This window comes from Muntiacus reevesi, chromosome 15, assembly GCF_963930625.1.
Source record: "Muntiacus reevesi chromosome 15, mMunRee1.1, whole genome shotgun sequence".
Taxonomy (NCBI): domain Eukaryota; kingdom Metazoa; phylum Chordata; class Mammalia; order Artiodactyla; family Cervidae; genus Muntiacus; species Muntiacus reevesi.
In genome coordinates, this window is record NC_089263.1 from 11536739 (window position 1) to 11563007 (window position 26269).

At 39.8% G+C, this 26269-nt stretch overlaps 1 protein-coding gene across 2 annotated transcripts in view; it reads right to left on the minus strand.

The window, feature by feature from the left end:
* Window positions 1-26269, minus strand: part of MCTP2 (multiple C2 and transmembrane domain containing 2) — a 192831-nt gene that overhangs the window by 131174 nt on the left and 35388 nt on the right. Inside the window, exons 4-8 of one of the 2 annotated variants that reach the window (XM_065906033.1) lie at window positions 21216-21358; window positions 20378-20454; window positions 19752-19863; window positions 15613-15648; window positions 1065-1229 (exon numbers count right to left, since the gene is read on the minus strand). In XM_065906033.1, the coding sequence (XP_065762105.1) occupies window positions 1065-1229; window positions 15613-15648; window positions 19752-19863; window positions 20378-20454; window positions 21216-21358 (533 nt within the window). Of the gene's footprint in view, window positions 1-1064; window positions 1230-15612; window positions 15649-19751; window positions 19864-20377; window positions 20455-21215; window positions 21359-26269 lie in introns of those variants that run through there. The other variant, XM_065906034.1, reaches the window with a different exon arrangement.

Here is a 26269-nt window from a genome sequence, read left to right on the forward strand (position 1 = left end):
TGTACATTTTGGCCATAACTTTGCTTCAATTTTTTGCATTTCTCATAATCAACAATTCTTCAACATGAGCTTCAGTTCTCTACTGCTTGCGCTGGAGTAAATGACCTTTAATATTTGATTTTGCACTGAAAGTTGTGCAGCAGAGACAACCTCTTGTCCCACTAAGTCATCCTCTAACTAGCCTGCTTCAGTTAAGGCCGCTACACTGGAAAGCCCCAACTGCAAATACCCTCGGGCCTATTTTCAAAGTCTTCCACTCTGATGTTTTTCTTCCTATGTGGCTTTTGGCAAGTGACTTAACTTTCAAGTACCCTAGTTCCCTCAATCCATAAAACATAGGAAATATTCCTGTCTGACAGTTATGTAAAACTAATTAATTACCATGGTTTGGAGACTAGGGTTTTTGAAATAAAAACCACACCGAATTACTGAGATTAAAAATTAAATGGAATTTGGATCAGTGGAATAAGATGATTGATTTTTAAAGACGGCTAAGAAAAAAAAAAACTATTACTTTTGTTCAAAACAAATCATTTTTAATACATTTAGATAGCTTAAAAAAAAAAACAGAGCAAGCAAACAGCAGTGTTAGATGTCTATTTTTGGTGTTCATACCAACAAGGTAGAGAAAGCCAGGAGTGTATAATTTTGAAAATACGTTTAGTTAGTTTAACTTAAGCATTTTAATTCAACTATAACATATTACACTATTTTATTTTTGTAGAATTTTTGAAAACGTTTAGTAATCCTTTTCAGCACAATCTCTGAAACACAATTGTTTATTTTCAAAATGAAAATAAGCCATGCATTCAAATCTATTGTTTAATAAGCTTTCTCTAGCTCCAGTGACTATATTAAAATAAATGACATTAAGCAATCAAATGCCCATATTAACAGACAGCATCTGTACATTTATTCTGTTTTCTGGGGTGCTCCTAATCCACACAAGAGAGTTAAAAATAAATTCTATTCTTGCAAAGTTTAGAAGGGGAAAACATACATTTTTTCCCCCATTGTTTTCATCTGAAAGACACTGTTCTCCTTAAGGAATTGACAGAACTTACCTTACTTTTATACCTCTGATCTCCCAGTTTTAACTGGACAAACATCTCTGCCACGCTTCCGCCTGAGACATTCCTTCCTTCCAACAAAGTTATACTTATAATCCCGTTCCAGAGTTGGTTCTTTTTCAAGGACTCTGAGAGCCGGAGGTTGCGTATCAAAGAGGACTAAAGCAAAGAAATAAAGATGACATATAAACTTGCTGATAATTCTTGAGTGTGACTTTGGTGATCAGAGGGGGTGGTCCAGCTTTCAATACTCATGAGAAACAGCACTCCCTGCCTAGTGAATGTGTTAATATTCTTCATTGGTTCTATAAACCTGCACTCACAGTTACGTGACTTCCTTCTCAACCACTGGACTCGGAGCCTCCAGTGAAGGATGGATTCAAACAACACTTGGCACCTGGCACCGGCCTTCACGCCCACCCACACGTGCTCTTTGGCAGAAACTTCCAAATGGGCCTTTGGCTGCTCTGACAGTAGGAAGGGAAGAGAGGCATTCTGGGAAACAGAGATATAAGCAGCAGGCACTGCTCTGCAGGGAAACAAACCACCTCTGGGCATTTCAAAATTACGACTTTGAATTTATCCCTCACACTTGATTCTGTCCCCCTCTCCCTTTATTTCTTGCTGTGCTCAGTCACTAAGTTGTGTCCAACTCTTTTGCTGGCCCATGGGCCTCTTTGTCCATGGGATTTCCCAGGCAAGAAAACTGGAGTGGGGTGCCATTTCCTCCTCCAGGGAATCTTCCCGACCCAGGGGTCGAACCTGAGTCTCCTGTATCTCCTGCATTGCAGGCAGACTCTTTACTGCTGAGCATTATCCCTTAGGGGACAACAAAAAAGTCTAATAGTACTGCAAGATTCACAGGTCCAGATACAGCCTATAATCGGCTTGAGAGCCAAATGAGCTCTGCAGATCTGGTGGGAGGGGAAGGTTGGATAACAAATACAGACTAGGGCCTGGGACCCAGTAAGTGTTCAGTAACTGTTACCTTCTTTTTCTTTTTCCTTTTCTACATCACACACAGCTTAAACAGAATATAGAAAAAGGTAAATATCCCCTATAGTTAAATCATAAAGAGGGCAAGCACACTTTATTTTTAAAAATTTCCATTATGTAAATCTTCAAACACACACACACACACAGCCACGCAACAAACCTCCACGTGCTTATTCATCACATTTTGTCAATCTTGTCACATCTTTCCCTGCTTCACTAACGTTTTCTCTGATTGAAATATCTGAAAGCAAAATACTTATCTGTTTTTACATAAGCACCATGCCATGATCACACTCCATACAAATAATGTCTATTCCTCTAACATTGTTAAATACCCTGAAGGTCTGGACAGTATTGTTTTATGGTGAGTTTGTTTGAGTGAGAGTCCCTGACACGATCCACAGGCTGTGTTCGGTTGGCAGAATTCATTCACATTCTCCATTCAGTAAGTGACTGCCACGAGAGTGGATGGCTTAATTTGAGGGAGAAATAAATCGGCTGAAGAACGTAGATGGTGTCGAGAATCACATCAGAGCAATGAATTTCTAACACTATATATTCATTCCTGCCATCTGCTCACTATATCTTTGAGATCATTTAGGTATCAATTTGCTTGGACACCAGTTACTCACAATTCATCACAACGAACGGTATGTCAGTGCCGGGTTAATTACATGCCAGCTTACCTCATCCAACACACGTCACTCCACCCCTCTTAATAAATGATGCAATGATGCCGAGCATTTGGGTCATTTTATGATTTCCTTAAACAAAAATATTTTACAGAAATGTATACTCCCAATTTCATATCTAGGTTGCTTTTCTCTGGAAACTGGAATTCTCTCTCTCTCTCTCACACACATACACACACACACACACACAGTTCTGAAGGTGCAGAAACAGAACAGGAAAGGGAGACGGGAAAATAATTTGTTTAAAAGAGAAAAAATCCTCTCCTCTTGAAAACAGGAACAATTCTTTCTCTAACTTCTATCTGAAGCAGGGTTATACAAAGAATACATTCAATCATGAAAATCTATTAAATAAAGTTAAGTAACTTTGTATTTGTTAAAAACAATGCATACCATCAGAATGTATAGACAGGTACATATATAAATACATACGTAGATGTGTTTATACTCTATGTGTGTGCATATAGATACATTTAAAACATTCTCTAGCTTACTAAGCACACAGGCTGAAAACTTCCATCTTTAAAAAGAAAATGAGAATTTGATTCATACATCCTGCTGCACTTTCTTTTTTTATGTTTCTTCTTCTTAAAGTTTGACTTGCCAACCAATAAGCTGAAGCATGACCTGTCCCAGGGCCATGCTTCAAAGTTCCGACAGATATATTCCTCCCTAAACACTGCAACTATTTCAAAATCCTTTTTATAAAGAAGGGAGTAATGTCCACAAGGGATCAAAGGGCATCCTACAGTCTGGCAATTGCCTAAGAAAAATGGCAGTGTTTCCATGAAATATGCCCTAAAATAATTTTGTGGCTTGGTATGTCCTAATTTCAAATTGGATGTTTATCTTGGAAAGGCTTCTATCTAACTTGTCCATAAAACAGCCCCACTTAGCTCTATGAGCTCTGTGAAAATGGAATCCAAAGCTGGTTATTAACGGGACTCAGAGATAGGTTCCATATGGCGGAACAGCATGGGAGGGCAAGGCAAAGGCCTACACCAGGCCCGGCTTGGCTGGAGCTCCTGATCAATCCAGGGACACTCGTTGCATTACACTCTAACATCTGGATTATTGCTTGTAATGTCCCTGGGAAATATCCACTTTCCATCAAAGCCTTTATCTATCTCAGTCGGACTTTGAACATTTCAGCATTTAACGCAGTCATGTTTGATGTGATGGACTCGCTCTTTGTCGTCCAAGATTTTTTTTCCCTTGCTAAAGGAGGGGTAAGAAAAGAGAAGTATTTATTGCACAGTTCACAGATAGAAAAGGACACAGGACTTTATTCTACCTATCTCACCATAAATATTTCTGCAAAGCCCTCTACAAGATTATGTCCAAAAAAAAGTTTCATGTGCAAGCAATGCAGTCTAGGATGTGAGCATGAGCTTTAAACACATTTCTTAATCCCTTTCGCCTTTCTCTTCCACCCTTGAGACTTGTGATGAGGTTTAAGAGGGAGGGTTTGGGGTAGGGGGCAGCACTTGGGCCATCCTGTCTGTGCTCAGACGCAGAGCTGAGCTCTCCGGAACTTTTGCGTTTCTCAAACACCCCCATTCTCCCCACCATAAATAGACTCCACTGCACTCACTCTGTTAGCTCAATAGCTCAAGTTTTCATGTCTGTGCCCAAGCCCTGTAAGTGAAATTTGTCATCTTAATGCAGCCTGGAATGTGAAAGGAGAGAAGGAAATGACCCATCAAAGGGAGAAGCCCACCCCACCTAAGCTGAAACAAACACCGGGAGATAGTGCAAAGCTTCTGGGTCCTGACCCTAATTTCTCAGCAGACATAATGGATAAAATACAGCCCAGCAGGGTTTTGCTATTTTTCTCCTTCCTCCCAGAGGATCAGAACCTTTTACTATTTCTATGTGGATTCATTCATAGGCTCTCTTCCTTGGCCCCTACCCCTGCCAAATCTACTCCCAGAAAGAGTGACTTTTTCCTGACACGTGCAACTTAGTTATGACTAAGGGAAAACAAATTAGGATATTTAACTTAGAAACATTCTAACTTTCATAAAAAATGAAACAGATTCCCAAACATTCATTTACTCCCGGGTCATGAAAATTTAGAAAGGGAGAGAGACGGAAGACACAGGCTGTGGGGTTTTTCTGCTCACTTCCAGCAGGTGGAGAATTCTCAGGAGTTTCTGACCTAGGAATAGACTCTCAGAACAGTGAACGGGACTTCCCTGGTGGCCCAGTGGTTAAGAATCCACCTGTCACTGCAGGGGATAGGGGTTCCATCCCTGGTCTGGGGAGAAGCCACACGATGTGGGGCAACCCAGCCCATGTGCCACAGCTGCTGACGACTGCTCACCCTCAAGCTGTGCCCCAAAAGGAGAGAAGCTACTGCAATGAGAAGGCCATGAACCCCAACTAGAGAGGAGCCTCCGGTCATCACAGCTAGAGAAAGCCCATGTGTAGCAACGACAACCAAGCAGAGCCCCAAAGAAAGAAACAGTGAATAGATTTTCCTTCTTGGGACATAAAAGAAAAAGGATTACAGATTGGAAAACATACATTATTGGAGGATTCTGGCCAATCAGCATGCTGTGAAGATGGCAAAGTGGATTCCAGGACCACAACTACTCAGCGTGGTTCCAAAGGAAACCCTAGGATGGTGGATGTAGCAGCTTGATGCCTCTTGTCCATCCCACGCCAGGAAGAACAGCAGAAAAGTCAGGTATAAAGAAGGATCCTGGCAGGGAGGCATAGAGTCCAGGAGCCGGGGAAACACCTACAGTCATCAAAAGCAAGGTGAGAGTGATTGTTGTTGTTTAGTCATTAAGTCATGTGCAACTCTTTGCAATCCTATGGACTATAGCCCACCAGTCTCCTCTGTCAATGGGATTTTCCAGGCAATAATACTGGAGTGGGTAGCCATTTCTTTCTCTAGTGATGTCACCATTGATAATTAACTATGTCAACCAATACCACTGGGTAACAATTCAAAGCATTCCCTTGGGTGGCAAAAAATACCAAAACACATGATTATCTCAATAGATGCAGAAAAAGCCTTTGACAAAATTCAACATCCATTTATGATTAAAACTCTCCAGAAAGCAGAAACAGAAGGAACATACAAACCCACAGCAAGCATTACACTCAATGGTGAAAAATTGAAAGCATTTCCCCTCAAATCAGGAACAAAACAAGGGTGCCCACTCTGACCACTACCATTCAACATAGTTTTGGCCACAGCAATCAGAGCAGAAAAAGAAATAAAAGGAATCCAGATAGGAAACGAAGAAGTGAAATTCTCACTGTTTCCAGATGACATGATCCTCTACATAGAAAACCCTAAAGACTCTACCAGAAAATTACTAGAGCTAATCAATGAATATAGTAAAGCTGCAGGATATAAAATTAACACACAGAAATCCCTTGCATTCCTATACACTAACAATGAGAAAACAGAAAGAGAAATTAAGGAAGCAATACCATTCACCATTGCAACAAAAAGAATAAAATACATAGGAGTATATCTACCTAAAGAAACAAAAGACCTATACATAGAAAACTATAAAACACTGATGAAAGAAATCAAAGAGGATACAAACAGATGGAGAAATATACCGTGTTCATGGATTGGAAGAATCAATATTGTCAAAATGACTATACTACCTAAGGCAATCTATAGATTCAATGCAATCCTTATCAGGCTACCAACGGTATTTTTCACAAAACTAGAACAAATAATTTCACAATTTGTATGGAAATACAAAAAACCTTGAATAGCCAAAGTAACCTCGAGAAAGAATGGAACTGGAGGAATCAACCTGCCTGACTTCAGTCTCTACTACAAAGCCACAGTCATCAAGACAGTATGGTACTGGCACAAAGACAGAAATATAGATCAATGGAACAGAATAGAAAGCCCAGAGATGAATCCACAAACCTATGGACACCTTATCTTTGACAAAAGAGGCAAGGATATACAATGGGAAAAAGACAACCTCTTTAACAAGTGGTGCTGGGAAAACTGGTCAACCACTTGTAAAAGAATGAAACTAGAACACTTTCTAACACCATACAAAAAATAAACTCAGAATGGATTGAAGATCTAAACGTAAGACCAGAAACTATAAAACTCCTAGAGGAGAACATAGGGAAAACACTCTCCGACATAAATCACAGCAGGATCCTCTATGACCCATCTCCTAGAATATTGGAAATAAAAGCAAAAATAAACAAATGGGACCTAACAAAACTTAAAAGCTTTTGCACAACAAAGGAAACTATAAGCAAGGTGAAAAGACAGCATTCAGAATGGGAGAAAATAATAGCAAACGAAGCAACAGCAAAGGATTAATCTCAAAAACATACAAGCAACTCCTGAAGCTCAATTCCAGAAAAATAAATGACCCAATCAAAAAATGGGCCAAAGAACTAAACAGACATTTCTCCAAAGAAGACATACAGATGGCTAACAAACACATGAAAAGATGCTCAACATCACTCATTATCAGAGAAATGCAAATCAAAACCACAATGAGGTACCATTACACGCCAGTCAGGATGGCTGCTATCCAAAAGTCTACAAGCAATAAATGCTGGAGAGGGTGTGGAGAAAAGGGAACCCTCTTACACTGTTGGTGGGAATGCAAACTAGTACAGCCGTTATGGAGAACAGTGTGGAGATTTCTTAAAAACCTGTAAATAGAACTGCCATATGACCCAGAAATCCCACTTCTGGGCATACACATTGAGGAAACCAGATCTGAAAGAGACATGTGCACCCCAATGTTCACCGCAGCACTGTTTATAACAGCCAGGACATGGAAGCAACCTAGATGCCCATCAGCAGACGAATGGATAAGGAAGCTGTGGTACATATACACCGTGGAAAATTACTCAGCTGTTAAAAAGAATCCATTTGAATCAGTTCTAATGAGATGGATGAAACTGGAGCCCATTATACAGAGTGAAGGAAGCCAGAAAGATAAAGACCAATACAGTATACTAATACATATATATGGAATTTAGAAAGATGGTAACGATAACCCTATATGCAAAACAGAAAAAGAGACACAGATGTACAGAACAGACTTTGGGACTCTGTGGGAGAAGGCAAGGGTGGGCTGTTTCGATAGAACATCATCGAAACATGTATATTATCTAGGGTGAAAGAGATCACCAGCCCAGGTTGGATGCATGAGACAAGTGCTCGGGCCTGGTGCACTGGGAAGACCCAGAGGGATGGGATGGAGAGAGGTGACAGAGGGGATCGGGATGGGGAATACATGTAAATCCATGGCTGATTCATGTCAATGTATGGCAAAAACCACTACAATACTGTAAAGTAATTAGCCTCCAACTAACAAAAATAAATGGAAAAAAATAAAGAAAATAAAATCTGTTATTTAAAAAAAAATACCAAAACATTTTTTAAAATTAAAATTAAAAATAGGGGCACTGTAAAGATGTTTTTACAAGGTTTTTCCAATGGTTCTACCTTACTGGCACCAATTACTGTATGGGTACTTTTTAGATCATCTCAGTGATGGAAATTTAAAATATGTATTCCCATGTTGCCAATACATCTTATTCTGATTCTCATTAATTATCTTTCCCTAAGTCATTGTGAGGAAGTAGGGAGTCAATGGAAACAAATGCCTAAACAAAAATGAACTAACTTTGTAAGCAAATTGAAGAGTAAAGCAAGATCCCAACTATATTGTCAATGCTTAGAAAAATGAAGGGAGAAGACACAGTCTATAAAAGGTTTCCATGCAATATTCCTTTCAAGCTTTTTCAACAAGTTAAAACTACTGTTCATTGTCAACAGCTTTTATAGCAAGACATGAGAAGATCCATACACTCATGCAACAGGCTTCCAGAGAGCTCCTACTTGGCAGTTCCTTATATCATCTGAAGAGAACCCTGGAGGCATAAATTCTCCTAGAACGACACACACATTTTTGCATGGGATATAAAACAAGCCTTTTAAATTTCCCACAGAGGCATGGGCATGGAAGATGAGACATATTTATAGATGAAAACTATATCATAGTTCCAAGGATATGAATAATCTGTGTGTGCAAAGATATTAAAGGATTACATTCTTTTTATTAAGAGAGAATATCCTCACTCAATATTTGAACTTAAAAATTAGATTATGAGAAGATTTTTTAAAAATTGATAAAGTCTATAAATACCCAATGACCCTCAGGGTTCTGGATCCAGGGGGGGAAAAATGAAGGCCATGTGAGTAAATAAGATTTCCCTTTTTGCCCTGACCTCTAGGAAGCTCAAAATGCAGGGTTCACCTGCAATAATAATCATCAACTAGTACTTCTTTTATTTTTTTATCTTTTCATTTTACATTGGAATATAGCCAATTAACAAGGTTGTGCTGGTTTCAGGTGGGCAGCGAAGGGACTCAGCTATACATATACATGTGTCCATTCTCTCCTAAACGCCCGTCCCGTCCAGGCTGCCACTTAAGAGTGAGCAGAGTTCCCGGTACTCTAGAGCAGGCCTTTGTTATTTCTTGATCTGCAGGCCTTAACTCCGATAGTCCATATTTCTATGGCTCTCCTTCACTTAAAATAGGTCAAGGGCAGCCCTAAGTGGGACTAGCACTAGGGCGAGGCGAGTGAGGCATTCAGGATGAACCGTGTAAGGTGGTGGTCATGCCCAGGCTTCTGTGAGGGCTGAGCTGGCCCCACGGCCTTCTCACTCTAACCCCAGGCACCGTGCCTGCCTCCCTCTAACCCCAGGAATCTAAGACTCAGCAGCGCTCCCTGCAGTTCTACAGGGCCTGCCCCTCTGACATCCCTGGCTTCACCTCCTGCTTTCCCAGCATCCCATGCCATGCCCTGGTCTACACCAGTGGTTCCCAAACATAAATATGCTTCCAGGTCACCCGGAAGGCTCACTAATAGGCTGCTGGGTCCCGTTTCCAGAGTTTCTGATCTGAGAGGCCTGAGATGGAGGCCCAGAAATATCTGCATTCAAACGATTTCCAGGTGGTGCTGACGCTGCTGGTTGAGAGAGCTCAACTTTGGAACTGACACAGAGTCTGGAGCACTTGCCATACACATTATTTTGTGACTGTCATGTCTCAATGCACTTCCACCTCCTTCTCATTTGGTGAGATTCACTCCTGTCTCATTCTCTGAAAAATGGATCTCAGTTCTCCAGTCTTCAACCCACCCCACCCACCTGCAAGGTCAAGATAAGGGTCTAGTCTCTGAATACCACACCTCTCCATTCTCACGTCTCCTAATCAGTTCAGTTCAGTCACTCAGTCATGTCCGACTCTTTCCGACCCTGGGGACTGCAGCACGCCAGGCCTCCCTGTCCATCACCAACTCCCAGAGCTTGCTCAAACTCATGTCCATCAAGTCAGTGATGCCATCCAACCATCTCATCCTCTGTCATCCCTTTCTCTTCCTGCCCTCAATCTTTCCCAGCATCAGGGTCTTTTCTAATGAGTCAACTCTTCACATCAGGTGGCCAAAGCAAAGTATTGGAGTTTTAGCTTCAGCATCAGTCCTTCCAATGAACACCCAGGACTGATCTCCTTTAGGATGGACTGACTGGATCTCCTTGCAGTCCAAGAGACTCTCTCAAGAGTCTTCTCCAACACCACAGTTCAAAAGCATCAATTCTTTGGCACTCAGCTTTCTTTATGGTCCAACTCTCACATCCATACATGACTACTGGAAAATCCATAGCCTTGACTAGATGGACCTTTGTGGGCAAAGTAATGCCTTTGCTTTTTAATATGCTGTCTAGGTTGGTCATAGCTTTTCTTCCAAGGAGTAAGCGTCTTTTAATCTCATGGCTGCAGCCACCATCTGCAGTGATTTTGCAGCCCCCCAAAATAAAGTCTGTCACTGTTTCCATTGTTCCATCTCTCCTAATATCTCACCAGTTATGGTGTCTAAGTCTTCCTCATCTCTGAGGTCTCAGGACAGTATTCCTGCCAATATAGTACATGCTCAATGAGAGGTTTTTGGCCAAAAGTGATTCTAATGTCACCGATATGACAGATTTGTGAAAAATGGCTCTATTCTTCTGGGCTGGAGATACACAAGGTTTGAGAATTCTAATAGATCCATGGCCTTAGCTGTGCATGACGGAGGCCCCCAGCAATGAGGAAGACCTCTAGAAACTATTCTGTCTAGGATAATGCTGCCCTAGACTTCATAACAATGCAGCAGAAACGTCGAGGTTACGATATTCAGCAGTGTTACTTCTAGATGGAGAGGGAGATAATAAGTAGGTAGAGAAGGGGTAGATAGGCATATAGATAGACAAAAAAATTAGGTAGATATATATAGGTAGGAAGATATAAATAAACAGATATATGAATATATGTGACTGTTTGGGATATACTATCCTCTAATCCTTTAAATTTAACCAGGAAAACAAAACAGGAAAAGGTGATACTATGGATAGGTATTTGAGTTCAGTGAATAGTGTGTGAAAATGAGAAACAGCAGAACAAAAAGCACTCTATTAACTGGGGAAGTGGTCCAGGAACGATACTCTCATCTTGGTTCCACAAATAGACCACACTTCTTGCAAAGGGTTTTGCTTGTACTACTTCTAGGACCAATAGTGTAATAAAGGTGAAACTGGTGAAATAACTCGTTTCACCAATAGTGAAATGAGTTCAAGGAGAGAAAGAGGTGCAGTGACAGAGGGCATTTACCTCTAAGGTGAAAAAGAGACATTCCTTCCACTTTAAGCAGCTTCTTCTCAACTCAAAACTATACGACAGACAAAACAACCATCAGAACTTCCTTCTGGTTCTCACCTGGGCTCTGCTCATCAAGGATATCATGACAGAGAGACAGACGGACAAGACAGATAGGAAGGCAGACAGAACAATCTTCTCTCCAAATTCTTTGACTGTCATCTTTCAATTTAAGTTTCCCCAACTTCGCCGGTGGCTTAGACAGCCAAAAATCTGTCTGTAAATGCAGGAGACCTGGGTTCGATCCCTGGGTTGGGAAGATCTCCTGGAGGAGGGAAGGGCTACACACTCCAGTATTTTTGCCTGGAGAATCCCCATGGACAGAGAAGCCTGGCGGGCTACAGTCCCTGAGGTCACAAAAGAGTCGGACACATCTGAGTGACTGAGCACACAATATAATCAATATAATATAACATAAGATAATACAATGCTGAGACACCAAATAGAACACATGAAGAAAAGCTAAGGTTAGCGATAGCAGGAAGTCACCAGCACTTTTAGGCTGGGGGTGGGGGGTGGGGTGGAGGGGTGGTGCAATTTTCTGTAAAGTTCCAGGTAGTAAGAATCAGGCTCTGTCCCAAGTACTCTGCTCCACCCTGCCCACCAGGGGCAGAGCACACATGGATGAGCACAGTGACATTCCCACCAAACTGTATTTGCAGAAGCAGATACAGGGCTGGATTTTGCCCTCAGGCTGCAGTTCAGTGACCCCTGGGCTAGAGTGAGAAAGAGTAAATGCTCGGGTCAGAGGTACCTGGGAGAAGCAGAAACCACAGCAGGGCTGGCTAGTGGAAGGGGCAAAGACAGACACTACGTGAATCAGAGAAAGGGGAGAAAGCGGAGAAAGACCCTGACTTCTCCCTCGTCCCACGCTGCAGCATCCTGCCCCTCCCTCTCAGCCAGTCAGAGGCCACCTGATAGAAGGACAGAGAAAATGTATCCTGTAGTGATCAGTCTCCATGATAACGCAGGAACCCTGCTAAACAAACCCAAAGCCAAACGCACCAAAAAGTGAAACCATTAATCAACTAATTTCATACCGAAAAAAATGTTGCCCTATACAAGGATGTCTTTTACCTTAAATGGCTGTCATATAACTGCATAAAACAATAGGTCAAAAGAGGAGCCATATGACAGTAAAAACTTATCTCGGTGCAAATTATCTAAAATAAAGAAAACTCGTAACTCAAAGGGCACGTGGTCACCCATAATACTGTCCCAAATGAAAGGGGGGTGTGTACAGTTGGAGATTTTCTGAATACATCAGTGACCTGCCAATTCCACTTTTTATCATCATGTTTCTATCCCATTAGACTATTTGACATAAGAGAAGTAACTGCTGCTAATGTTCTAGCTCTTTAACTGTGATATACATTAGAGAGGAGGAAGGTATGGAGACAGATCTATTCACAGAAAAGATTATGCAAAGGAAACATCTGAAAAGAAGCAGTTATCTGATTCAGGCCCTTTTAGATCGGATTTTCAGTTCTCTTTAAAAGGCTCGCTTGAAGGTAAACAAAGGCTTTTGCATGAAAGCTAAAACTACTTTCACAGGCAATCTCTATGTATTCACTGTATTAAAACCAAGGTCAGTAACAAAACCAAGGAAATGGGGTATTCCTTGGTATTCCAGTGGATAGGACTTTCTGCTTTCAGGGCTGAGGACACACATCCAATCCCTGGTCGGGGAACTAAGCCCACAAGCCACACGCTGCAGCCAAAATATATATATATATATATATTCAAGGAAACGCTTTAGAAGACAGTCCTCAAAGACTGCCACTCTGGGTGATGCAAAATTATACACAAGACTGCCACTCTGGGTGATACAAAATTATCAACTTATGAGCTTAAGAAGCAATTATTTAAATAAAGTTATTATAAGAGTAGGATTGAGGTTAAAGAGTCAGTGACATTTTATAGGTAATATATCACTTAGAATTAGCAAAATTTTATATACTCAGATTAAGTAATCTTCTTTATGTTAAATTTCTGCTTTCTAATTTTTAAATGAAAATCCTAAAAAAGCAGTTTATAGTTTAAAACTACCAAGAGAGACTTATCAGGGTATTTTAACTACTTTTACAGAGAGTTAATCACAGACTATAGATTTTCCCTGTGACTCACTTTTATGAGCTAAATTAGAAGTTATCTCACTTTCCCCTCCATAACTGCAGACTCTAAGTAGCAAAAAGTCACCCTCACAATTGAAATTCTGCACCAATACATAAATTGCATCTCTCATACATGATCATAAGTAGCTTTCAACGACCTCTATTCATCAACGGTTTTATGAAACACTGTACTAGGTGCAGGCATTTATTAAGTCTCTGAGCCCAGTGCCCTGAAATCAAAATTCTAGAAACTACGAGAGGGAAAAAAGAAGACAACGGCTCAGTGGTAAGACACAACTCCGCAGTACAGATATAAATACTGCTCTCCAGGATCCTCTGTTCCTTTCATATTTTTGATATCTTTATCCTGGCCGTCAACATTTTTTCTCCCCTCTTCATTCCTTGGGCCATTCTTCCTAACCTCTCCTGTCCTCCCTAGACTCCAATATTCCCCAAGCTCACAATTTTTCTTTCGAGCCTTTATGTTCTCCCACAAACTGCCAGCGCTCGTCCACAGGCCGGAGCTCCCTAACTAAAGATGGTTATTGATGTACAGTACCAGAGCTTTAGTGCAGCAGCAGAATCAATAAACGAGAAAATACTGCTTTGTCAGGCTTCGCCGGAGCATGCCGGGAAACTTTACTGCTCCGGATGGTTACAGCAACGCTTAATACGCGAGAGGGAGAGCCAGCTCCCTTCTGCGGAGAGAATGATGTTCTCCTACCCTCTAGTGACTATAAAGGAGTAAGACAAAAGTTGGAGGGATTTCTGAGACGGCTTCACATGATTATTTATTGCCTCTTAATTTTATTTCTAAAAAGAACCAAAGTTCTGAAAACCCAGTGAACAGGTAGGATTAAAACAAAGCTAAATTAAAAAAAAAAAACAAAGCAAAAAGCTTAGCCTGGTTATTTTTAAAGGGCTCCCAAAATGCAAAGGATATACATTTTAGGAAGAGTCAGAACTTTGATTCCTCTGGATTTTAAAAAGCAAGGCTTAGAAAGTTTGCCTTCCTAAATGACTAGTCAGGTTACAAATCTCTCTCTCTCACACACATACACACGCTCTTGTAATGCACAAAATCTTTGTTTCAATATTCTTATTTTACAGCGAAGTAAACAACTACAGGTTAGAATTGAGAACTGGTATACATCTGTATACAGGTGTGTGTGTATATATAAATGCAAAAACAGAGCTTGCCCATGCACCCGCCCCTAGCACACAGACCCATCATGGGCACCTCCCTCTTGATTATTCCTCTTCTGAAAGCAGCAGAGCTGCCAAAGTTAAGTTATACAGAGGTTTTTTTTAATTCGTATACATTTAGTGAATTTTGACGTTTAGTCACTTCAGTGACAACGTGTTACCTTCAGAACCTGATGAATTGATAACACATCCCTACCTTAAATTGCATAGAACTATTTTTCATGGAGAAATCTTTAAAGAAACAAAGAAACACTCACAAAAATAAACAAATAAATGGTAAAATAGAAATAGTATAAAAAAGATTTATAAAATATACCACATATTCCTCTCAATCTTTTCATTGCCCTTATAGCACCAAAATTAGCTTCTACCTAATGGTAAATAACTTTCTAAAGGACTAAGTCTAATGCACTGCAGCTACAAATAATTCAAGCTTAATGAATTGTAACATTCTTTTTTTTTTAACTTATTTATTTAATTGGAGGCTAATTACTCTACAATATTGTAGTGGTTTTTGCCATACATTGACATGAATCAGCCATGGGTATACATGTGTCCCCCATCTTGAAGTGTAACATTCTAACATGGCCAGCACATATAAAAGTTCACCTCTAAAACAAGCGTAAGTTTTAACATCTGGCTATGCTGTTATTAAATGAAATTTAAAACAGAGTGTTTCCTTTTTATTCATATCAGCAGTCAGAGGGAATAAAAGCCTTTACATGGAAAGGTTGGATAGTATCAGTCATGTCTACATTTGCCTTTGCTACAAAGATGAACCACATGATGAAAAGAAAGAAAACAGCTATATTTACCTTGCTGGCACTTAACCGCTTCCGATTCGACCACCGCTAAGGATTACGTCCATTGGATGGTGAAAACAGCAAAATAAAAGACAGAAATGCAGCTGTTAACAACATGATCGTGTTATTATGCTAGTTAGATGGTGCAGACTGCATTCAAACCACTGACACCCACATTCTGAGGTTAGAGAAAACACACAGAACAACAAGAGTTAGAAACCTAGGAAAATCACATTTCCATGGTTGTGTTACACCATTTTCTCACAGTATTCAAAAACGAAAAGACAAGGACACGTAACACTACTCAGTCCTTACAAGACACATTTATGTTTTTATTTACCTGAAAACACTATAATTTTACCTCTAAAAGCAAAGTGGAAAGGCAGATTTCTCCTACCTGAAACATTCAGAGTGCATTATGAAAATGTTTGAGAAGTTCATGGACAAAGGCAGTTCATGTTTAAGTTTCTGTAGTCTTAGATACAGGAAAAAAAAAATCATTCCATTTCCCTCTGCTGAGTAAATCTCAATATTCAAAATAATAGGAAAAACAATGGGAGTCATTCCTGCACAGTTAAGAAAAACAAGCTAATGCAGCAGTCAGGGAGGGAAGGAAAAAAGTATTCTGGACAGCCAGTAACCTCACCATTGTTCTCTTTTTGATCTTTCATTTGTTGAGCTAAGGCTGCTGAATTTTGTCCATAATTAAAGTTCTCTCCTAACAAAATCCCTCATTACCCCTGTCACCGTCCAGTACTGCAAAGCTCTATTCTGGCTGGTTAACCAGCTAACTGGATAAATTTGGCAGATTATAACTCAATTATGCATCTAATTGAGCAGCTCATAGTAACTATTATGATTAAGGAAAAAAAAATACCTTTAGGCAAATAACCTATCCGCTTTGTCAATACACATCTCCAATAAATTACAAACCAGAAGACAAATCATCTTTGGGGGAAGTTCACTTATATTCCAAGGACCAACACCTAGAAATGTTGGTACAGAAATGTCTTGAAACTATTCTTTAGTAAAAACTCTGCCTCTGGAGACACTGTGAGCTCAGCCACTCGGCATGTGACCCAGAGTTATAGACACTCCAACCTGGGTGTTAAAAGCAGTTCTTTTTGTATTTTCCCAACACATGGACAAATATTTTCACCCAGAACAAGCACTAAAATTAATCACTATCTTGTAAATACACATGGCTATTTCTAAACAGCCTTTTGAAATACAATTCATTTGATTTTTATATCCCCAAAGACTAAAAAATAGATAAGAAAATTAATGGAAAATGAGTACCACTGTTTGCTCACTGTAATACTAACACTACCTTATATCAAGTGTCTGCTCCATGCTAAGCACTATTTTTGGTCATCGTGATCTTCACAAACCTATAAAATAGATTTTTTTTAATCCCTATTTCACACATGAGGAACTTGTAGCTGCGAGAGGTTAAGCAATTCTGTGAATCTGACCTGATCACTTAACTTCTCAAAACTAAAAATAGTGGAGTTGGGATTCAAACCCAGGCAGTCTGATGACAGAGCCCATAATTGTAACTATAATCCAATTTTGTCAAGAAAAAGAGACAGAAGGCAAGTTCGTCAGTGCTCCAGCCAGGGTCTTACCTTCTAACTGCACCATGCCCATACGCCCTGGCCCTGAGGGTCAATTCACAGACATTTTGCACATTTTAAGGTTTTTATCAGCTTGATGCTACAACAACAAACACTGCCTCAATGACCACCAGTACAGAACTGTGAATTCAAACTGAAATCTCTCCATCAGGTTTTAAATTAAAATGGAAACTTATAAACAAATTATTTCCAAGTAATCCCAGTCTCCCCTGTTAGCTATTCCCATTTAAAAAAACCCCAATATATCTTTAAATACTAACTTAAACCCAAGGAAAAGAACGAGTGTTTTCTGATATCTACTCTATCCAAAGAGCCCCCAATATTCATGCTAAATTGAATAGCCACACATGACCCAGGATAAATTATTCCCTGCTCAGCTGTACTCTGACCAAGTATATCAATGGGAAAATTACACTACCAATCAAAACAAATAGAACAGGCATTGTTAATTATTATTATTATACTCCATTTTAGTTATATATTTGCTATTTTTCAGTCGCTAAGTCATGCCCAACCCTTTGCAACTACATAGACTATATATACATATATAAACACACATACATATAGTAATATATACATGTATAATGTATATGTACACATGCATATACATGTATGTACATATACATAAAAATACATACACATACAGAAAATATAGTGTGCCCGAGAGTCCCTGCCAAACAAGTAAAGAACAAAGAAAATGAAAAATCATATCAAGTAAGTAATGCATACAAACTGAAAAACTCTCAAAAACAGGGGGTGGAGGAGTCAAAGGAAAGAAGGACCAAACTGAATGAGAAGTGTCTCTCTTTTCACTAAATGCTCTGAATAGACAGGCTTTGAGATGTTTTCCAAAAACAAACTCAAGCAGCATTGAGTATTAATTGCTCTGCAACTTGAAATTAACTTTAACTGAAATGGCTTTCTTTTAAAACTCCAAATTTTGGCAATATTTCAACATATTTTAAATGCCAGTAGTATTGCTAAATATGATCCGATAACACTACAGAAAAATCCACAAGTGGAATAAACAGGCTGCTATTATGGAGCTCTCTTCATGAGGTCATTATCCAAATTTACAAACCCCATTTAAATATGTAAGAAATTTTCAGAATATACCAGCTGGCAACTGGGCAACCATGTGGCAAACACAGTGCTCATCTACACGGCATGTCATTTTAACCCAGCATCCAGCTCGTGGAAGCGGTCACCTACTGAATACACGGACACTGAATTCAATGGCAAAGCCATCAAAACTATGAGAAGCTAAAGGAAATCCCTCCATCATTAGGTTGTATGGAAAAGTATTTTCATCATCAATGTAAGACATTTTAACATCAAAGTATCAGTGCTATTGAGGCCTCAGGTTTTAACCATGCCACTTCTTCATTAATAAATGGAGATCACTTTCCCGAAGTTATCGTCAAGTAAATGCTCATAAGTAAAGAATTCAAATTAAAAATAACAACTGTGCAGTTGACCCTCTGGCAACTGAAAAGTCACTGTGCAGTTTTGTTTTTTTTTTTAACTCCTTTAAGCTATCTTCAGTAAGTTCACTAGTAAATCACTCATGATTTTCACCAGGAAAATAAATTACAGCCAACAGCAAAGGTGATGTCAAAATGAAGAATACTCTCCACACTGACCCCAGTGACTCAATTCAAGAAGTATTATTGGAGGCCTAATTTAAAAACAGGCTTCAGATTTTCATACCAGATTCTATCAAGTTTAAATTTTAACATATCTTAGTCCTTTTTCAAGTAGCTGTTTTTAATTGACTTTTAAAATACCTTTCAAATAACTTACAATCAAAGATGCTTTCAATCTCATTTTCATTCTTGGAATTGTAACATATAATATCCAAATATAAAATAAGATTATAGTTTGTATTCAGATATTTGCTCCTAAAAACAGAGTGCTGATCACATTGTCACAAAATCTAATGCTTTTTTCTGATGCTATAGATATCTTTAATAGGTAGTACATTAACTAGAAATTTCCATGTGACAGACCAGAGAATATTAAAATATGTATCTCCTCAGAAGTACTCTCAATAGAAAATGTGGTAGCTAAGAGAAAAAGTTGAGATGGAAATAATGCATTGATCACCTTAATAATGTACATACAGCACAGTTATTAAATCCTAGAAATTGCTTTTCATAACTGAATAATGCCTAAGTCATCTAGTACTTAAGAAAATGGTAAATGGAAACAGTAACACTAAGTAAAAGTGATATTTTGGATGATGTGTTGCAAGTAAACCATAAGCAGTGTATATATTTAATAACAGCAACACATTCACATCCCTAGCCAAAACAGAGACCATTCCTTAATGGGTTTTTCTTTCCAGATTTCCAAAAGAAAGGCTGTACATTATCACAGAGAGATAACTTTAAGTCTCTATGCAATTCTTCCCCCTACTCAAATAATGACAAAAATGTCAGTCACCTAGTAACCCAATTATCAAAGAAAAATTTCAATGGAGAATTTTAAAAAGAACAAAAGGGTCAGACTCACGTGTCTCTTGAAATCACACTGTTTTACTACTAGGTTCAAATTTAATACAATCACTCCCATGTCATCTTCTAAACTGTTTGGATCTTCCAATTTTAAGATATGCTCAGTCGTTCTAGAAGCAAAAGGCAACGAATGACATTAGCATTTATTGGGTTAGTATTTTTTGCCTTAGAATAAATACATCAGGTTCTTATGATAAAAATCTACCTCTGAATAGGCCTAAGACACAAGTTAAAGAGCACAACAAATTCAGTGAAAATAAACCAATTTTTCAGGGTTAAGAAATGCACTGCCTAATTCAACAGATGGTCAACTGATTCTTCTCCCCTACTGCCCAAGGAAAATGTAAATACTTGCTTTAATTTTAAGGTAAGTAGGTTAATGAACTTGAATATTAACAAATAGAAGTACAAAATTCACCCCTTTTAAATTATGTTCACACCTTTTAAATTACGTTACGGAAGATTTAATGTCAGACCAATATATATTTGGAAGCTAAAAAGCAAAACTCATAGAAAATCTCACATTTTAAAGCACTCTTTCATTTATTCAGATTTTTTTCACTTTATTATCTTGAGTTACCTCTAAAATTCACTAATCACAATTAGATGGTAAAATTACAATACCTGTTAAGCTCAAGATCACTCAAAATGACAAATGCAGAACCCATGAAATCAGATGTAGTTAAATCTCGATCATATACCTACAAAGAGAAAGGGGGCCAGTAATGTATTAATATGGTAAACAAATTGAGTATATCACAGTATAGATAAATGCAATAGACTGGGAATTTTGAGTTCAATCTTCTAGATCTAAAAATAATTTGCACAATATAGTTAAAGAAGAAATTAGCCAAGCTGGTGAAGAGAACAAAACTATTCAAACCTGTCCATTTTGCTTACTATGGCCAAAATAACAGAAAATACTTTTAAGGCAGTATTCATATGCATTAAGACATTTTTGCACAATGGACCACTCTGTAGTTTAAATGGTCTCTCATTAAAATTTAGTATTTTCCACTGTGGGCAACTCTGCCAATTAAATAGAAATTTGCGAAATTTTCTACAGCAATCCCATCCTGTGCTCAACTCACGCAGTTTTAACCCAGATGTTAGAGCAATTGATGCTTATAACTGGTAGCTTAAAGCTCTATTAAGTATAAAGTTATTCCTAATGAGAAAGGCTTTAGTACTTGTCACCACTGCATTGGCAGTAATAATTCTTCCACATTCAGTAGGTTTAAATACAATCGATGGGGATATTATTTTCACTCTGATTGATCTGAGAGTAACATACAGTTTTGAACCAAGGGTATAAAGAATCCCTTCTACACATTTTTTTTAACACAGTGCTTAGGAATTATACAAGAATGAATTTCAGGAAGTTGACTTTTAAGAAGGCAAAGATGGCTGAGAAATGAATATTTTTAATAAAAGAGGAGATCTGAACATCATCTGGGATTACCTTCACACGCAGTTTTTGATCAAGGCTTTGAATTGGCAATACAACTATCTCGTCCCAAACTGGGTTCAAGTTCTTATATATGACTTTACTTTTGTACAGGGTCTTCCCATTCAGCTTAAACTTCACATAGGGATCACTCGTGCCTTTAACAGAAAAAGAGAGCAGGACCGGTTTAAAAAATACACGTAGAAACCCTGGAATCTCCATTAAGTAAAGATCCTTCCCACACTCCAGACTCAAAGCATATCGCTGAGCACACCCACAACAAATGTCTCCCTGCATAGAGACTAAGGGTTGAGAGTGGAGAGAAATGAAACAATCTGGGGAAAACGCTGATTCTTCCTTGCCTTTTGTGATAGAATATAAATGGGGTCCTTGAACTTTCTCTGTGTGGTTTCATTGTGGGTATGTCATCACTCTCCTATCCACAAAAAATCCAAGACGTAAAATCCACCAGCACCAGCCACAGACGTCAGGGGTCCTGGAGAGAAGCCGACCCCGCCCAAGGATGGCCGTGAGTCAGAGAGAAGGAAAGAAACTGTTTTCAAACATTTGGCCAGATGGCTCACTCGAGAGAACCCCGTACTTTAGAATATAATCATAATAAATCAATCAATCTCTGGAACCATCGGCTCAAAAGATGGGGCCAGGGGACTCACACTGGAACGGAGGCCGCAGAGATTAAGCCGACAAAGTTGCCATTCTTTGCCACCCCCCGCACCTGCAGCAAAGCAGAGAGCGCTGTTTCCCCCAGCCAGCTGAACGCCCCACGGCCAGGCCCTCAGCGGGCCCCGGGCTGACACCCTGACCTGCGGCCTCCTCCCGGGGAGCTTTGAAACAGACGCCAAGAGGAATGAATAATGTGCCGCCAGAGCCACTGTGTCCAAAGCAGAAAGAGGAACTGGTGACGGACCCTCCTCCACACTCTTGAGATCAACTGAGAAAAAAAAATGCCCATAAATAGAATACCAGGATTTTGTGCTGTGCATGTGTGTTACACGCGTGCAAGCGTACCACCACACTCAGGGCACAGAACACTCCCTAGAACATCCTTGCACACTACCAGTCAATAAATGAGAAAGAAAGGAGGCAAGAATGAATGAATGACCCACGAGGGCAAAAATGAAGGCCAACTGATCATGGTACAAAGAGAGAGAAGAAAAAAAAAAAACCCTCTAATTTTGGGAGGTATGCTGGTATAATTCATTGTGAACCAGACTCTGCATAAGTCTGAGCTCAGAGCCCAACGGTCTGTTTTGTTCACTGACACATTCCAGGTGTCTTGGACAACGCCCAACAGAGGCCTCCGCAGATTTACTGTCGTGAGTTCTTGATATTAAAGTCAAGCTGATAGAGTCTAAGAATATTACATCAAAAATTAATTAGGCTACTCTGTCACAAATATTTCCAACTCCTTAATATCCACCATGAATCATTTCAATCTTTTTTTTTTTTTCCATCTCTTTTCGAGGTTTCTGCGGGATGGAAAACTCCTGAACACGAATGCAATCCTTATCCCGAAGATTTTAACTGGCAGTCACGTCTCTCGAGGGTAAGATAACACACTGACTGTAAGTCCTAACAGAGGAACCAAGGTCCCCGAGTGTTAACTCAGCCATTCCAGGATGGCAAGACTACTAACTTTAAAACAAAGAAATCCAACGACAAACAGACACGGATGCATATTCAACTCCCACAGTCTAAGTCTGGCAACAAAGGCGCAGAAACCCAGCAGTCTTTATTTTGCTTTTTTAATTTTTCAATTTGTCTTTTAGTTGGAGGAAGGTGGCTTTAAAATGATGTGTTGGTTTCTGCCACACAACTCGAATCAGTCTTCACTATACAGACGAGCCTCCCCACCCTCCAGGTCCTCACAGGGCGCAGAGCTGGCCTATACAATAGCCTCCCCCAGCTATCTTTTACACACCATAGTGTCCATATGTCAGTGCGACTTTCTCAAGAACCCAGCAGTATTTCTTTCAAACCTGGACACATATGCACGCAGTTCTGAGCAAGAGAGCAAAAACGAAGGCATTCCCAGCCATTCAGTGGCCCAGTCACTAGTGAGGGAGTAATCCGTCCCACCTCCCTCCCCTTCACAGTAAAAGAGAACACCTCTGGCAAGTCAGATTTTAACAATCATTCTGATATATATATAGATAAAAAGGGGGGGGGGGGACCTCTAATAAAAAGAGGCCTTTAATTAAATGAAATTGCCACTCTGGGATCAGGCCTTCATGCCTGTCAGCGTGCTCTCAAAATAAACACCTCACAAGCCGGCCTCGGTGGCGTGGCTTTCTCAGCGGCAAAGCACGCTGGGTAATCCCCAGGCATCTTGACAGCTACATAATGTTCAAACTGCTTCACGGGTGAATGGCGGCAGCGCGTGAAAGAAAATATTAATGTCTGGAATTAACAGAAAAAAGAGGGACCGGGGTTTACAAAACCAAACAAGGAACCAGGGTGTCGAGTGAGCGCGGAGTTAATTGTTAGGGAAAAACTGAGAAACGCGGGGTGGGGGCTTGGGGGGCACGCCGTGGTTTTTCTCTCAGCACCGCCGAAGTGCCTCGCTGTCAGGCAAGTGACATCTTAACTAGGCCGGTTCTGAAAAGGGGTCGCCGCTCAGGAATGCAAGGCCCGGATGATACAAATGGCGAGATGACACCTGAATGGGTGGACTTTAACCTCCCCCCCCCCCCCCCCCCCACCACGGGGCGCTTCGTAAACAATGAGGCCCTCGGGGAATAAAGAGGTGCTGTGGAACTTTAGGAGAATGAAACCAGGAGGCCTGAGACGAGGCGTCCACCCCGGGTTACCGCCCGCTCCGCCACGCGGACTCCCCGGGATCCCACAGCCTCAGGTTTAGACCATGCGAGCGTTAAGCATCCGTGGCCGGGGTCTCCCGCTCCCCTGCCCGCCATGCTGTGGTGGTCTGCGTGTGCTCAGCTCCTCCAGAAACGCGGCTCCGATTCACGCTCCTGACAACAGCAGGGCAGTCCCTATTTCTGCTCACGACACCCCGATGGGCACGTCTCTGTGGGCTACCATCACTCACTGGTTGCAAACTGAGGTTGCCTCGGACCACAGCCCACTGCTAGGTACCGAGGGGGACTGTAAGGCGAAATCCAGCCAAAGCCTTTCCTTCAGCACCCGGCGGGCAGCAGAGGTAAGGCATATATATCACCAGCTCTAAGGTAAGTGTCAAAAGAGAACAGAACTTGGGCGTTGGAGGCTCATTCACAGTGCTAACTGGGGTATCGGTGGAGGCTGAAATAAAGGAGGTGGGAATTGAAACATGGGTGGATCTGGCCACACAGAGAAGGCCCAAGGCCATTTCGGCTGGAGGGATCAGCACTGAAACGGGAAAGAGACTGGCAATTAAGAAATGCCTGAATTTTTGTGGTGTCCAGCAAGCGTTTTAATTCATCCAAAAATTAAGGGAAAAAATGTTAATGAGAAAGTTAAAAAAAATCCAATTTTGAATCAGAGACTAAAATGCCTTAAAATCACAAAATAAAAAGTTATGGTTTTGCTATGTAATAAATAAAGGGTGGTTTTGTTTTTCTTGTTCTTTTTTTATATAAAAATGTTTAAAAAGTGTAGTACACACACATGATTCTGAAAGGTATGAAATGAATATTCTCCACCCTCTTAATGTTTCCTCATTCCCATTCCTGTAACGCACCAGTTTCTAGACTGTTTTACAGGAAAAAATAAAAGAATTGTTTTTAACTTGAATGCAATCATATTAGATGCACGAATTTCCCAATTAAAGTACCTTGAAGCTCTGTTTGTATCAACAATGCAGATTTCTCAGTTTTTTAACTCTTACCAACTGCATACATTTTCATTGTGTTGTTATATCTTAATTTATGTAATTAGTTATCAAATAATGAACATTTATTTCATTGACAATTTTTTTTTTACTAGCACAAACAATACTACAAGCATCTGTGTATGTCTGTCTCAGAGTTCACACATGATGTATTTTTTTTTTTAATGCAGGACAAATGAAGGTGTGTCTTTTCTGGTTCTGACAACCACAGTCAAATTATTCTTCCAAAATCTGTCAAAATTTACACTTCCACTAAAAGTATATGTTTTCTTTACATGCTCACCAATATTTGATGTCATAAACCTTTACTTTGAACTAATGGCAGGTAAAAAAAAAATAAGATCTTTATTTTTCTCTGTTATTAACATTTTGAGTAAAGTTTAGGATCTTTCATATTTTCATGACCTACATTTGTCTTTCTTTGTCAGAGAAATTCTCACTGATATCTTTTGCCCATTTTTCTATGAGCTCATGGTTTTGTCTTCTGCTTATGGACTTGAATGAGACCTTAATTATGGAAAGCAGCCGCTGACTGTAAATCTTGTCATACTTTGTTTAGACTTACATTATTTCTTGCAATAAGTTATTTTCACTTTTTATTTAGGCAAATTTACCAGTTTTATTTATGACACTGTCATTTAACATTCTGCTTAGAAGTTTCCTCACTAAAGGATTTTAAATTAGTCCAGCCATGTTTCTTCCCACCGATTTTTGTAGTTTTTCATTTTTTACACTTAAGTCTTTGCTCCATCTGGAATTATTTTAGTGCAAGAAGGAAGGAAATTCAGGTTTACTTATAAGCAGGGGAGAAGAATGATCAGAGCCAAGCTTTAGAAATATAAATCTGGCAGCAGCTTATAATTTAGAAGGAAGAAGAAACAGGCAGAAGCAAAGAAACCTGGTAGTTGAGATACTATAGCACCGGGGAATTGAATAGAGAGCTATACCCAGATGCTAAGAAGCAGCAATGCGAGGTTTCACAAAGCATGATTCATGGAACACTCATATTTCACGATGCGCCACAGACTGAAAGGGTCTTGTCATCGGAACCACTGGGAAAAGCTGTTTACTCTTCCCTTACTCAGAACTTCCTACGTAGAGTAAAACATTAAACTGCGCAAGTCCGAGAAGTGCATTAATGACAAACAAAAGAAAAACAATAAAAACAGTCTGGGACGTCCCTGGTGGTCCAGGGGTTAAGAATCCATGTTCCAATGTA